At 63.9% G+C, this 14,485-nt stretch overlaps 1 protein-coding gene across 2 annotated transcripts in view; it reads right to left on the bottom strand.

The window, feature by feature from the left end:
* Positions 1-14,485, bottom strand: part of AEBP2 (AE binding protein 2) — a 60,604-nt gene that overhangs the window by 21,976 nt on the left and 24,143 nt on the right. For both annotated transcript variants that reach the window (XM_072144781.1, XM_072144782.1), the window contains 2 exons: positions 13,145-13,269; positions 13,005-13,072 (listed from right to left, as the gene is read on the bottom strand). In XM_072144781.1, coding sequence (XP_072000882.1) covers positions 13,005-13,072; positions 13,145-13,269 — 193 coding nt within the window. The remainder of the gene's footprint in view (positions 1-13,004; positions 13,073-13,144; positions 13,270-14,485) is intronic.

Raw genomic sequence — 14,485 nt, 5'->3', positions numbered from 1 at the left:
CCAGAGCCAGAGCCCCCCTCTACACTACAGCACCCCCCAGAGCCCCCCTCTACACTACAGAACCCTCCAGAGCCCCCCTCTACACTACAGCACCCTCCAGAGCCAGAGCCCCCCTCTACACTACAGCACCCTCCAGAGCCCCCTCTACACTACATCACCCTCCAGAGCCCCCTCTACACTACATCACCCTCCAGAGCCCCCCTCTACACTACAGCCCCCTCCAGAGCCCCCCTCTACACTACATCACCCTCCAGAGCCAGAGCCCCCCTCTACACTACAGCACCCTCCAGAGCCCCCCTCTACACTACAGCACCCTCCAGAGCCCCCCTCTACACTCCAGCACCCTCCAGAGCCCCCCTCTACACTCCAGCACCCTCCAGAGCCCCCCTCTACACTACAGCACCCCCCAGAGCCCCCCTCTACACTACAGCACCATCCAGAGCCCCACTCTACACTACAGCACCCTCCAGAGCCCCCCTCTACACTACAGCACCCTCCAGAGCCCCCCTCTACACTACAGCACCCTCCAGAGCCCCACTCTACACTACAGCACCCTCCAGAGCCCCCCTCTACACTACAGCACCCTCCAGAGCCCCCTCTACACTACAGCACCCTCCAGAGCCCCCCTCTACACTACAGCACCCTCCAGAGCCAGAGCCCCCCTCTACACTACAGCACCCTCCAGAGCCCCCCTCTACACTACAGCCCCCTCCAGAGCCCCCCTCTACACTACAGCACCCTCCAGAGCCCCCCTCTACACTACAGCACCCTCCAGAGCCCCCCTCTACACTACAGCACCCTCCAGAGCCCCCCTCTACACTACAGCACCCTCCAGAGCCCCCTCTACACTACATCACCCGCCAGAGCCAGAGCCCCCCTCTACACTACAGCACCCGCCAGAGCCCCCCTCTACACTACAGCCCCCTCCAGAGCCCCCCTCTACACTACAGCACCCTCCAGAGCCAGAGCCCCCCTCTACACTACAGCCCCCGCCAGAGCCCCCTCTACACTACAGCACCCTCCAGAGCCCCCCTCTACACTACAGCACCCTCCAGAGCCCCCCTCTACACTACAGCACCCGCCAGAGCGCCCCTCTACACTACAGCACCCGCCACAGCCCCCCTCTACACTACAGCACCCCCCAGAGCCCCCCTCTACACTACAGCACCCGCCAGAGCCAGAGCCCCCCTCTACACTACAGCACCCGCCAGAGCCCCCCTCTACACTACAGCACCCTCCAGAGCCCCCCTCTACACTACAGCACCCGCCAGAGCCCCCCTCTACACTACAGCACCCTCCAGAGCCCCCTCTACACTACAGCACCCTCCAGAGCCCCCTCTACACTACAGCACCCTCCAGAGCCAGAGCCCCCCTCTACACTACAGCACCCTCCAGAGCCCCCTCTACACTACAGCACCCTCCAGAGCCAGAGCCCCCCTCTACACTACAGCACCCTCCAGAGCCCCCCTCTACACTACAGCACCCTCCAGAGCCCCCCTCTACACTACAGCACCCTCCAGAGCCCCCCTCTACACTACAGCACCCGCCAGAGCCCCCCTCTACACTACAGCACCCGCCAGAGCCCCCCTCTACACTACAGCACCCGCCAGAGCCCCCCTCTACACTACAGCACCCGCCAGAGCCCCCCTCTACACTACAGCACCCGCCAGAGCCCCCCTCTACACTACAGCACCCGCCAGAGCCCCCCTCTACACTACAGCACCCGCCAGAGCCCCCCTCTACACTACAGCACCCGCCAGAGCCCCCCTCTACACTACAGCACCCGCCAGAGCCCCCCTCTACACTACAGCACCCGCCAGAGCCCCCCTCTACACTACAGCACCCGCCAGAGCCCCCCTCTACACTACAGCACCCGCCAGAGCCCCCCTCTACACTACAGCCCCCTCCAGAGCCCCCCTCTACACTACAGCCCCCTCCAGAGCCCCCCTCTACACTACAGCACCCCCCAGAGCCAGAGCCCCCCTCTACACTACAGCACCCCCCAGAGCCAGAGCCCCCCTCTACACTACATCACCCGCCAGAGCCCCCTCTACACTACAGCACCCGCCAGAGCCCCCTCTACACTACAGCACCCGCCAGAGCCCCCCTCTACACTACAGCACCCCCCAGAGCCAGAGCCCCCCTCTACACTACAGCACCCCCCAGAGCCAGAGCCCCCCTCTACACTACAGCACCCGCCAGAGCCCCCTCTACACTACAGCACCCGCCAGAGCCCCCTCTACACTACAGCACCCGCCAGAGCCCCCCTCTACACTACAGCACCCGCCAGAGCCCCCCTCTACACTACAGCACCCGCCAGAGCCCCCCTCTACACTACAGCACCCGCCAGAGCCCCCCTCTACACTACAGCACCCCCCAGAGCCCCCTTCTACACTACAGCACCCTCCAGAGCCAGAGCCCCCCTCTACACTACAGCACCCGCCAGAGCCCCCCTCTACACTACAGCACCCGCCAGAGCCCCCCTCTACACTACAGCACCCGCCAGAGCCCCCCTCTACACTACAGCACCCGCCAGAGCCCCCCTCTACACTACAGCACCCTCCAGAGCCCCCCTCTACACTACAGCACCCTCCAGAGCCCCCCTCTACACTACAGCACCCCCCCAGAGCCAGAGCCCCCCTCTACACTACAGCACCCTCCAGAGCCCCCCTCTACACTACAGCACCCTCCAGAGCCCCCCTCTACACTACAGCACCCTCCAGAGCCCCCCTCTACACTACAGCACCCTCCAGAGCCCCCCTCTACACTACAGCACCCTCCAGAGCCCCCCTCTACACTACAGCACCCCCCCAGAGCCAGAGCCCCCCTCTACACTACAGCACCCTCCAGAGCCCCCCTCTACACTACAGCACCCGCCAGAGCCCCCCTCTACACTACAGCACCCTCCAGAGCCCCCCTCTACACTACAGCACCCTCCAGAGCCCCCCTCTACACTACAGCACCCTCCAGAGCCCCCCTCTACACTACAGCACCCTCCAGAGCCAGAGCCCCCCTCTACACTACAGCACCCACCAGAGCCCCCCTCTACACTACAGCACCCACCAGAGCCCCCCTCTACACTACAGCACCCACCAGAGCCCCCCTCTACACTACAGCACCCTCCAGAGCCAGAGCCCCCCTCTACACTACAGCACCCTCCAGAGCCAGAGCCCACCTCTACACTACAGCACCCTCCAGAGCCCCCTCTACACTACAGCACCCGCCAGAGCCCCCTCTACACTACAGCACCCCCCAGAGCCAGAGCCCCCCTCTACACTACAGCACCCGCCAGAGCCCCCCTCTACACTACAGCACCCTCCAGAGCCAGAGCCCCCCTCTACACTACATCACCCTCCAGAGCCAGAGCCCCCCTCTACACTACAGCACCCTCCAGAGCCCCCCTCTACACTACAGCACCCTCCAGAGCCCCCCTCTACACTACAGCACCCCCCAGAGCCAGAGCCCCCCTCTACACTACAGCACCCGCCAGAGCCCCCCTCTACACTACAGCACCCTCCAGAGCCAGAGCCCCCCTCTACACTACAGCACCCGCCAGAGCCCCCCTCTACACTACAGCACCCTCCAGAGCCAGAGCCCCCCTCTACACTACAGCACCCGCCAGAGCCCCCCTCTACACTACAGCACCCGCCAGAGCCCCCTCTACACTACAGCACCCTCCAGAGCCCCCTCTACACTACAGCACCCCCCAGAGCCAGAGCCCCCCTCTACACTACAGCACCCTCCAGAGCCCCCCTCTACACTACAGCACCCCCCAGAGCCCCCCTCTACACTACAGCACCCGCCAGAGCCCCCCTCTACACTACAGCACCCGCCAGAGCCCCCCTCTACACTACAGCACCCGCCAGAGCCCCCCTCTACACTACAGCACCCGCCAGAGCCCCCCTCTACACTACAGCACCCGCCAGAGCCCCCCTCTACACTACAGCACCCGCCAGAGCCCCCCTCTACACTACAGCACCCGCCAGAGCCCCCCTCTACACTACAGCACCCGCCAGAGCCCCCCTCTACACTACAGCACCCGCCAGAGCCCCCCTCTACACTACAGCACCCGCCAGAGCCCCCCTCTACACTACAGCACCCGCCAGAGCCCCCCTCCACACTACAGCACCCGCCAGAGCCCCCCTCTACACTACAGCCCCCTCCAGAGCCCCCCTCTACACTACAGCCCCCTCCAGAGCCCCCCTCTACACTACAGCCCCCTCCAGAGCCCCCCTCTACACTACAGCCCCCTCCAGAGCCCCCCTCTACACTACAGCCCCCTCCAGAGCCCCCCTCTACACTACAGCCCCCTCCAGAGCCCCCCTCTACACTACAGCCCCCTCCAGAGCCCCCCTCTACACTACAGCACCCTCCAGAGCCAGAGCCCCCCTCTACACTACAGCACCCGCCAGAGCCCCCCTCTACACTACAGCACCCGCCAGAGCCCCCCTCTACACTACAGTACCCGCCAGAGCCCCCCTCTACACTACAGCACCCGCCAGAGCCCCCCTCTACACTACAGCACCCTCCAGAGCCCCCCTCTACACTACAGCACCCTCCAGAGCCCCCCTCTACACTACAGCACCCTCCAGAGCCAGAGCCCCCCTCTACACTACAGCACCCTCCAGAGCCAGAGCCCCCCTCTACACTACAGCACCCTCCAGAGCCAGAGCCCCCCTCTACACTACAGCACCCGCCAGAGCCCCCCTCTACACTACAGCACCCTCCAGAGCCCCCTCTACACTACAGCACCCTCCAGAGCCCCCCTCTACACTACAGCACCCCCCAGAGCCCCCCTCTACACTACAGCACCCTCCAGAGCCCCCCTCTACACTACAGCACCCGCCAGAGCCCCCCTCTACACTACAGCACCCGCCAGAGCCCCCCTCTACACTACAGCACCCTCCAGAGCCCCCCTCTACACTACAGCACCCCCCAGAGCCCCCCTCTACACTACAGCACCCCCCAGAGCCAGAGCCCCCCTCTACACTACAGCACCCTCCAGAGCCCCCCTCTACACTACAGCACCCCCCAGAGCCAGAGCCCCCCTCTACACTACAGCACCCTCCAGAGCCCCCCTCTACACTACAGCACCCACCAGAGCCAGAGCCCCCCTCTACACTACAGCACCCTCCAGAGCCCCCCTCTACACTACAGCACCCCCCAGAGCCCCCCTCTACACTACAGCCCCCTCCAGAGCCCCCCTCTACACTACAGCACCCTCCAGAGCCAGAGCCCCCCTCTACACTACAGCACCCTCCAGAGCCAGAGCCCCCCTCTACACTACAGCACCCTCCAGAGCCCCCCTCTACACTACAGCACCCCCCAGAGCCCCCCTCTACACTACAGCACCCTCCAGAGCCCCCCTCTACACTACAGCACCCTCCAGAGCCAGAGCCCCCCTCTACACTACAGCACCCCCCAGAGCCCCCCTCTACACTACAGCACCCTCCAGAGCCAGAGCCCCCCTCTACACTACAGCACCCTCCAGAGCCCCCCTCTACACTACATCACCCTCCAGAGCCAGAGCGCCCCTCTACACTACAGCACCCGCCAGAGCCCCCCTCTACACTACAGCACCCCCCAGAGCCAGAGCCCCCCTCTACACTACAGCACCCCCCAGAGCCCCCCTCTACACTACAGCACCCGCCAGAGCCCCCCTCTACACTACAGCACCCACCAGAGCCCCCCTCTACACTACAGCACCTACCAGAGCCCCCCTCTACACTACAGCACCTACCAGAGCCCCCCTCTACACTACAGCACCCGCCAGAGCCCCCCTCTACACTACAGCACCCGCCAGAGCCCCCCTCTACACTACAGCACCCGCCAGAGCCCCCCTCTACACTACAGCACCCTCCAGAGCCCCCCCTCTACACTACAGCACCCTCCAGAGCCCCCCTCTACACTACAGCACCCTCCAGAGCCCCCCTCTACACTACAGCCCCCTCCAGAGCCCCCCTCTACACTACAGCACCCCCCAGAGCCAGAGCCCCCCTCTACACTACAGCACCCCCCAGAGCCCCCCCTCTACACTACAGCACCCGCCAGAGCCCCCCTCTACACTACAGCACCCTCCAGAGCCCCCCTCTACACTACAGCACCCGCCAGAGCCCCCCTCTACACTACAGCACCCTCCAGAGCCCCCCCTCTACACTACAGCACCCTCCAGAGCCCCCCTCTACACTACAGCACCCTCCAGAGCCCCCCTCTACACTACAGCACCCGCCAGAGCCCCCCTCTACACTACAGCACCCTCCAGAGCCCCCTCTACACTACAGCACCCGCCAGAGCCCCCCTCTACACTACAGCACCCGCCAGAGCCCCCCTCTACACTACAGCACCCGCCAGAGCCCCCCTCTACACTACAGCACCCGCCAGAGCCCCCCTCTACACTACAGCACCTTCCAGAGCCCCCCTCTACACTACAGCACCCTCCAGAGCCCCCCTCTACACTACAGCACCCTCCAGAGCCCCCCTCTACACTACAGCACCCCCCAGAGCCAGAGCCCCCCTCTACACTACAGCACCCTCCAGAGCCCCCCTCTACACTACAGCACCCCCCAGAGCCAGAGCCCCCCTCTACACTACAGCACCCTCCAGAGCCCCCCTCTACACTACAGCACCCACCAGAGCCAGAGCCCCCCTCTACACTACAGCACCCTCCAGAGCCCCCCTCTACACTACAGCACCCCCCAGAGCCCCCCTCTACACTACAGCCCCCTCCAGAGCCCCCCTCTACACTACAGCACCCTCCAGAGCCAGAGCCCCCCTCTACACTACAGCACCCTCCAGAGCCAGAGCCCCCCTCTACACTACAGCACCCTCCAGAGCCCCCCTCTACACTACAGCACCCCCCAGAGCCCCCCTCTACACTACAGCACCCTCCAGAGCCCCCCTCTACACTACAGCACCCTCCAGAGCCAGAGCCCCCCTCTACACTACAGCACCCCCCAGAGCCCCCCTCTACACTACAGCACCCTCCAGAGCCAGAGCCCCCCTCTACACTACAGCACCCTCCAGAGCCCCCCTCTACACTACATCACCCTCCAGAGCCAGAGCCCCCCTCTACACTACATCACCCGCCAGAGCCCCCCTCTACACTACATCACCCTCCAGAGCCAGAGCCCCCCTCTACACTACATCACCCTCCAGAGCCAGAGCGCCCCTCTACACTACAGCACCCTCCAGAGCCAGAGCCCCCCTCTACACTACAGCACCCGCCAGAGCCCCCCTCTACACTACAGCACCCCCCAGAGCCAGAGCCCCCCTCTACACTACAGCACCCGCCAGAGCCCCCCTCTACACTACAGCACCCGCCAGAGCCCCCCTCTACACTACAGCACCCTCCAGAGCCCCCCCTCTACACTACAGCACCCTCCAGAGCCCCCCTCTACACTACAGCACCCTCCAGAGCCCCCCTCTACACTACAGCCCCCTCCAGAGCCCCCCTCTACACTACAGCACCCCCCAGAGCCAGAGCCCCCCTCTACACTACAGCACCCCCCAGAGCCCCCCCTCTACACTACAGCACCCGCCAGAGCCCCCCTCTACACTACAGCACCCTCCAGAGCCCCCCTCTACACTACAGCACCCGCCAGAGCCCCCCTCTACACTACAGCACCCTCCAGAGCCCCCCCTCTACACTACAGCACCCTCCAGAGCCCCCCTCTACACTACAGCACCCTCCAGAGCCCCCCTCTACACTACAGCACCCTCCAGAGCCCCCCTCTACACTACAGCACCCTCCAGAGCCCCCCTCTACACTACAGCACCCGCCAGAGCCCCCCTCTACACTACAGCACCCTCCAGAGCCCCCTCTACACTACAGCACCCGCCAGAGCCCCCCTCTACACTACAGCACCCGCCAGAGCCCCCCTCTACACTACAGCACCCGCCAGAGCCCCCCTCTACACTACATCACCCTCCAGAGCCCCCCTCTACACTACAGCACCCCCCAGAGCCCCCCTCTACACTACAGCACCCTCCAGAGCCCCCCTCTACACTACAGCACCCCCCAGAGCCCCCTCTACACTACAGCACCCTCCAGAGCCAGAGCCCCCTCTACACTACAGCACCCGCCAGAGCCCCCCTCTACACTACAGCACCCTCCAGAGCCCCCCTCTACACTACAGCACCCTCCAGAGCCCCCCTCTACACTACAGCACCCTCCAGAGCCCCCCTCTACACTACAGCACCCCCCAGAGCCAGAGCCCCCCTCTACACTACAGCACCCTCCAGAGCCCCCCTCTACACTACAGCACCCCCCAGAGCCAGAGCCCCCCTCTACACTACAGCACCCTCCAGAGCCCCCCTCTACACTACAGCACCCACCAGAGCCAGAGCCCCCCTCTACACTACAGCACCCTCCAGAGCCCCCCTCTACACTACAGCACCCCCCAGAGCCCCCCTCTACACTACAGCCCCCTCCAGAGCCCCCCTCTACACTACAGCACCCTCCAGAGCCAGAGCCCCCCTCTACACTACAGCACCCTCCAGAGCCAGAGCCCCCCTCTACACTACAGCACCCTCCAGAGCCCCCCTCTACACTACAGCACCCCCCAGAGCCCCCCTCTACACTACAGCACCCTCCAGAGCCCCCCTCTACACTACAGCACCCTCCAGAGCCAGAGCCCCCCTCTACACTACAGCACCCTCCAGAGCCAGAGCCCCCCTCTACACTACAGCACCCTCCAGAGCCCCCCTCTACACTACATCACCCTCCAGAGCCAGAGCGCCCCTCTACACTACAGCACCCCCCAGAGCCCCCCTCTACACTACAGCACCCGCCAGAGCCCCCCTCTACACTACAGCACCCGCCAGAGCCCCCCTCTACACTACAGCACCCGCCAGAGCCCCCCTCTACACTACAGCACCCGCCAGAGCCCCCCTCTACACTACAGCACCCACCAGAGCCCCCCTCTACACTACAGCACCCACCAGAGCCCCCCTCTACACTACAGCCCCCTCCAGAGCCCCCCTCTACACTACAGCACCCGCCAGAGCCCCCCTCTACACTACAGCACCCGCCAGAGCCCCCCTCTACACTACAGCACCCTCCAGAGCCCCCCCTCTACACTACAGCACCCTCCAGAGCCCCCCTCTACACTACAGCACCCTCCAGAGCCCCCCTCTACACTACAGCACCCTCCAGAGCCCCCCTCTACACTACAGCACCCTCCAGAGCCAGAGCCCCCCTCTACACTACAGCACCCCCCAGAGCCCCCCCTCTACACTACAGCACCCGCCAGAGCCCCCCCTCTACACTACAGCACCCGCCAGAGCCCCCCCTCTACACTACAGCACCCGCCAGAGCCCCCCTCTACACTACAGCACCCTCCAGAGCCCCCCCTCTACACTACAGCACCCTCCAGAGCCCCCCTCTACACTACAGCACCCTCCAGAGCCCCCCTCTACACTACAGCACCCGCCAGAGCCCCCCTCTACACTACAGCACCCGCCAGAGCCCCCCTCTACACTACAGCACCCGCCAGAGCCCCCCTCTACACTACAGCACCCGCCAGAGCCCCCCTCTACACTACAGCACCCGCCAGAGCCCCCCTCTACACTACAGCACCCGCCAGAGCCCCCCTCTACACTACAGCACCCTCCAGAGCCCCCCTCTACACTACAGCACCCTCCAGAGCCCCCCTCTACACTACAGCACCCTCCAGAGCCCCCCTCTACACTACAGCACCCTCCAGAGCCCCCCTCTACACTACAGCACCCTCCAGAGCCCCCCTCTACACTACAGCACCCACCAGAGCCCCCCTCTACACTACAGCACCCGCCAGAGCCCCCTCTACACTACAGCACCCGCCAGAGCCCCCCTCTACACTACAGCACCCTCCAGAGCCAGAGCCCCCCTCTACACTACAGCACCCTCCAGAGCCAGAGCCCCCCTCTACACTACAGCCCCCGCCAGAGCCCCCCTCTACACTACATCACCCTCCAGAGCCAGAGCCCCCCTCTACACTACAGCACCCGCCAGAGCCAGAGCCCCCCTCTACACTACAGCACCCTCCAGAGCCAGAGCCCCCCTCTACACTACAGCACCCTCCAGAGCCAGAGCCCCCCTCTACACTACAGCACCCGCCAGAGCCCCCCTCTACACTACAGCCCCCTCCAGAGCCAGAGCCCCCCTCTACACTACAGCACCCGCCAGAGCCCCCCTCTACACTACAGCACCCGCCAGAGCCCCCTCTACACTACAGCACCCTCCAGAGCCCCCCTCTACACTACAGCACCCTCCAGAGCCCCCCTCTACACTACAGCCCCCCTCTACACTACAGCACCCTCCAGAGCCAGAGCCCCCCTCTACACTACAGCACCCTCCAGAGCCAGAGCCCCCCTCTACACTACAGCACCCGCCAGAGCCCCCTCTACACTACAGCACCCGCCAGAGCCCCCCTCTACACTACAGCACCCTCCAGAGCCCCCCTCTACACTACAGCACCCTCCAGAGCCCCCTCTACACTACAGCACCCTCCAGAGCCCCCCTCTACACTACAGCACCCTCCAGAGCCAGAGCCCCCCTCTACACTACATCACCCTCCAGAGCCCCCCTCTACACTACAGCACCCTCCAGAGCCCCCCTCTACACTATAGCACCCTCCAGAGCCCCCCTCTACACTACAGCACCCGCCAGAGCCCCCCTCTACACTACAGCACCCGCCAGAGCCCCCCTCTACACTACAGCACCCGCCAGAGCCCCCCTCTACACTACAGCACCCTCCAGAGCCCCCCTCTACACTACAGCACCCCCCAGAGCCCCCTCTACACTACAGCACCCTCCAGAGCCAGAGCCCCCCTCTACACTACAGCACCCGCCAGAGCCCCCCTCTACACTACAGCACCCGCCAGAGCCCCCCTCTACACTACAGCACCCGCCAGAGCCCCCCTCTACACTACAGCACCCTCCAGAGCCAGAGCCCCCCTCTACACTACAGCACCCTCCAGAGCCAGAGCCCCCCTCTACACTACAGCACCCTCCAGAGCCCCCTCTACACTACAGCACCCCCCAGAGCCCCCCTCTACACTACAGCACCCTCCAGAGCCAGAGCCCCCCTCTACACTACAGCACCCTCCAGAGCCAGAGCCCCCCTCTACACTACAGCACCCTCCAGAGCCAGAGCCCCCCTCTACACTACAGCACCCGCCAGAGCCCCCCTCTACACTACAGCCCCCTCCAGAGCCAGAGCCCCCCTCTACACTACAGCACCCGCCAGAGCCCCCCTCTACACTACAGCACCCGCCAGAGCCCCCCTCTACACTACAGCACCCGCCAGAGCCCCCCTCTACACTACAGCACCCGCCAGAGCCCCCCTCTACACTACAGCACCCGCCAGAGCCCCCCTCTACACTACAGCACCCGCCAGAGCCCCCCTCTACACTACAGCACCCTCCAGAGCCCCCCTCTACACTACAGCCCCCCTCTACACTACAGCACCCTCCAGAGCCAGAGCCCCCCTCTACACTACAGCACCCTCCAGAGCCAGAGCCCCCCTCTACACTACAGCACCCTCCAGAGCCAGAGCCCCCCTCTACACTACAGCACCCTCCAGAGCCCCCTCTACACTACAGCACCCTCCAGAGCCCCCCTCTACACTACAGCACCCGCCAGAGCCCCCCTCTACACTACAGCACCCGCCAGAGCCCCCCTCTACACTACAGCACCCGCCAGAGCCCCCCTCTACACTACAGCACCCGCCAGAGCCCCCCTCTACACTACAGCACCCGCCAGAGCCCCCCTCTACACTACAGCACCCGCCAGAGCCCCCCTCTACACTACAGCACCCGCCAGAGCCCCCCTCTACACTACAGCACCCGCCAGAGCCCCCCTCTACACTACAGCACCCTCCAGAGCCCCCCTCTACACTACAGCACCCTCCAGAGCCCCCCTCTACACTACAGCACCCTCCAGAGCCCCCCTCTACACTACAGCACCCTCCAGAGCCCCCCTCTACACTACAGCACCCTCCAGAGCCCCCCTCTACACTACAGCACCCTCCAGAGCCCCCCTCTACACTACAGCACCCTCCAGAGCCCCCCTCTACACTACAGCACCCTCCAGAGCCAGAGCCCCCCTCTACACTACAGCACCCTCCAGAGCCAGAGCCCCCCTCTACACTACAGCCCCCGCCAGAGCCCCCCTCTACACTACAGCACCCCCCAGAGCCCCCTCTACACTACAGCACCCTCCAGAGCCAGAGCCCCCCTCTACACTACAGCACCCGCCAGAGCCCCCCTCTACACTACAGCACCCGCCAGAGCCCCCCTCTACACTACAGCACCCGCCAGAGCCCCCCTCTACACTACAGCACCCGCCAGAGCCCCCCTCTACACTACAGCACCCGCCAGAGCCCCCCTCTACACTACAGCACCCTCCAGAGCCCCCCTCTACACTACAGCACCCCCCAGAGCCCCCCTCTACACTACAGCACCCGCCAGAGCCCCCCTCTACACTACAGCACCCGCCAGAGCCCCCTCTACACTACAGCACCCGCCAGAGCCCCCCTCTACACTACAGCACCCTCCAGAGCCCCCCTCTACACTACAGCACCCTCCAGAGCCCCCCTCTACACTACATCACCCTCCAGAGCCCCCTCTACACTACAGCACCCTCCAGAGCCAGAGCCCCCCTCTACACTACAGCACCCTCCAGAGCCCCCCTCTACACTACAACACCCTCCAGAGCCCCCCTCTACACTACAGCACCCTCCAGAGCCCCCCTCTACACTACAGCACCATCCAGCGCCCCCCTCTACACTACAGCACCCGCCAGAGCCCCCCTCTACACTACAGCCCCATCCAGCGCCCCCCACAATCACCAGAGCCCCCTCCAGAGCCCCCCTTTACACTACACCCCCAGCAGAGCCCCCCCAACAATCAGCAGAGCCCCCCAACACTACACCCCTCACAATGGAGGGAAGCACGAGACCTGCACCCCCATTGTTGCCGCCCTGCCCCTGGGTCCGCCCACTTCCGGTGGGGGAGGGTCTTACATGTCCTCGGGGGTCCAGTGCAGCAGCAGCTTTACTTTCCCAGACTCCTCCTTCCTCTTGGCGATCACCTGCAATCACAGCACATGGGGGGGTCAGAGGTCAGGGGTCGGGCAGGCGGTGACCCCCCGTCCTGTACTCACCGTGCTGTGGAAGACGACGCTGTGGCCGTTCCCCAAGGAGTCGATCTGGGCGGAGAGATTGAAGCAGATGGCGCGATGGCGGATCGCCTCCAGGGTCTGCGCGTCAAAGAAGTCGTGGGGCCGAGCTGCGGTGCGAAACACGGAGAGTCAGGGAACGCACGGGCACGCCCACATATACCACAGAGAGCGGCATGGGCACTCCCACAGTACAAGCTCCACCCACATATACCACCAGGAGCGGCATGGGCACTCCCACAGTACAAGCTCCGCCCACATAGCACCGGGAGCGGCAGGGGAACACCTTCAGTACAGGCTCCTCCCACATATACCACAGAGAGCGGCATGGGTACTGCCACAGTACAAGCTCCGCCCACATGCACACCACAGAGAGCGGCATGGGCACTCCCATAGTAAGGCTCCGCCCACATATACCACTGGGAGCGGCATGGGAACGCCTACAGTACAGACTCCGCCCACATATACCGCAGGAACCCTTCCATAGCTGTGGGGAGGAGAATGGACACACCCACAGTACAGGCTCCGCCCACGCAGAGCCTGAGGGAGGGGCCTGGTCGGGTAGAAGACTCACAGTTTGCAGAGCAGCGGGTGACGTCTCTCCAGCACAAAAAAAAGTCTAAAATATGAGGCGACCGTCAGGTTCTCTTCAGCTGAGCGCAGAGCATGGGGCAATAAGGGCAGTTACCCCTACACGTCTCCAGGGGGAGGGGCAATCAGTCTGGCGCCCCCTGGCGTGCGCTTATCACACGTAACACCGAGTCGCGGGATCTTATTATCTTTACTAACAATAATAATTACATTGTAACCGTCCTGTAGGTTCTGGGCTCCACCCCCCCGACCAAAGAGATCGGCCCCCCCACATGTTATCATCATATATCAATGTATAAGGACCCCCAGAGCCACGCCCACACAGGAGAGGGTGGAGCATATCAAGACCCAATAGAAGGGCAGAAAGCAGAGGCCAAGAGGGAGCGGGGTCTTCTGTATTACATTATGTGCTGGGGGGTGGGTCTTCTGTATTACATTATGTGCTGGGGGGGGTCTTCTGTATTACATTATGTGCTGGGGGGGAGGTCTTCTGTATTACATTATGTGCTGGGGGGGTCTTCTGTATTACATTATGTGCTGGGGGGTCTTCTGTATTACATTATGTGCTGGGGGGGGGTCTTCTGTATTACATTATGTGCTGGGGGGGGTCTTCTGTATTACATTATGTGCTGGGGGGGTCTTCTGTATTACATTATGTGCTGGGGGGGGTCTTCTGTATTACATTATGTGCTGGGGGGTGGGTCTTCTGTATTACATTATGTGCTGGGGGGTGGG

The sequence above is a fragment of the Engystomops pustulosus genome, chromosome 4 (assembly GCF_040894005.1).
Source record: "Engystomops pustulosus chromosome 4, aEngPut4.maternal, whole genome shotgun sequence".
Classification (NCBI taxonomy): Eukaryota; Metazoa; Chordata; class Amphibia; order Anura; family Leptodactylidae; genus Engystomops; species Engystomops pustulosus.
The sequence above is the reverse complement of the archived record's forward strand: the minus strand, read 5'-3'. Positions and strand labels throughout refer to the sequence as shown.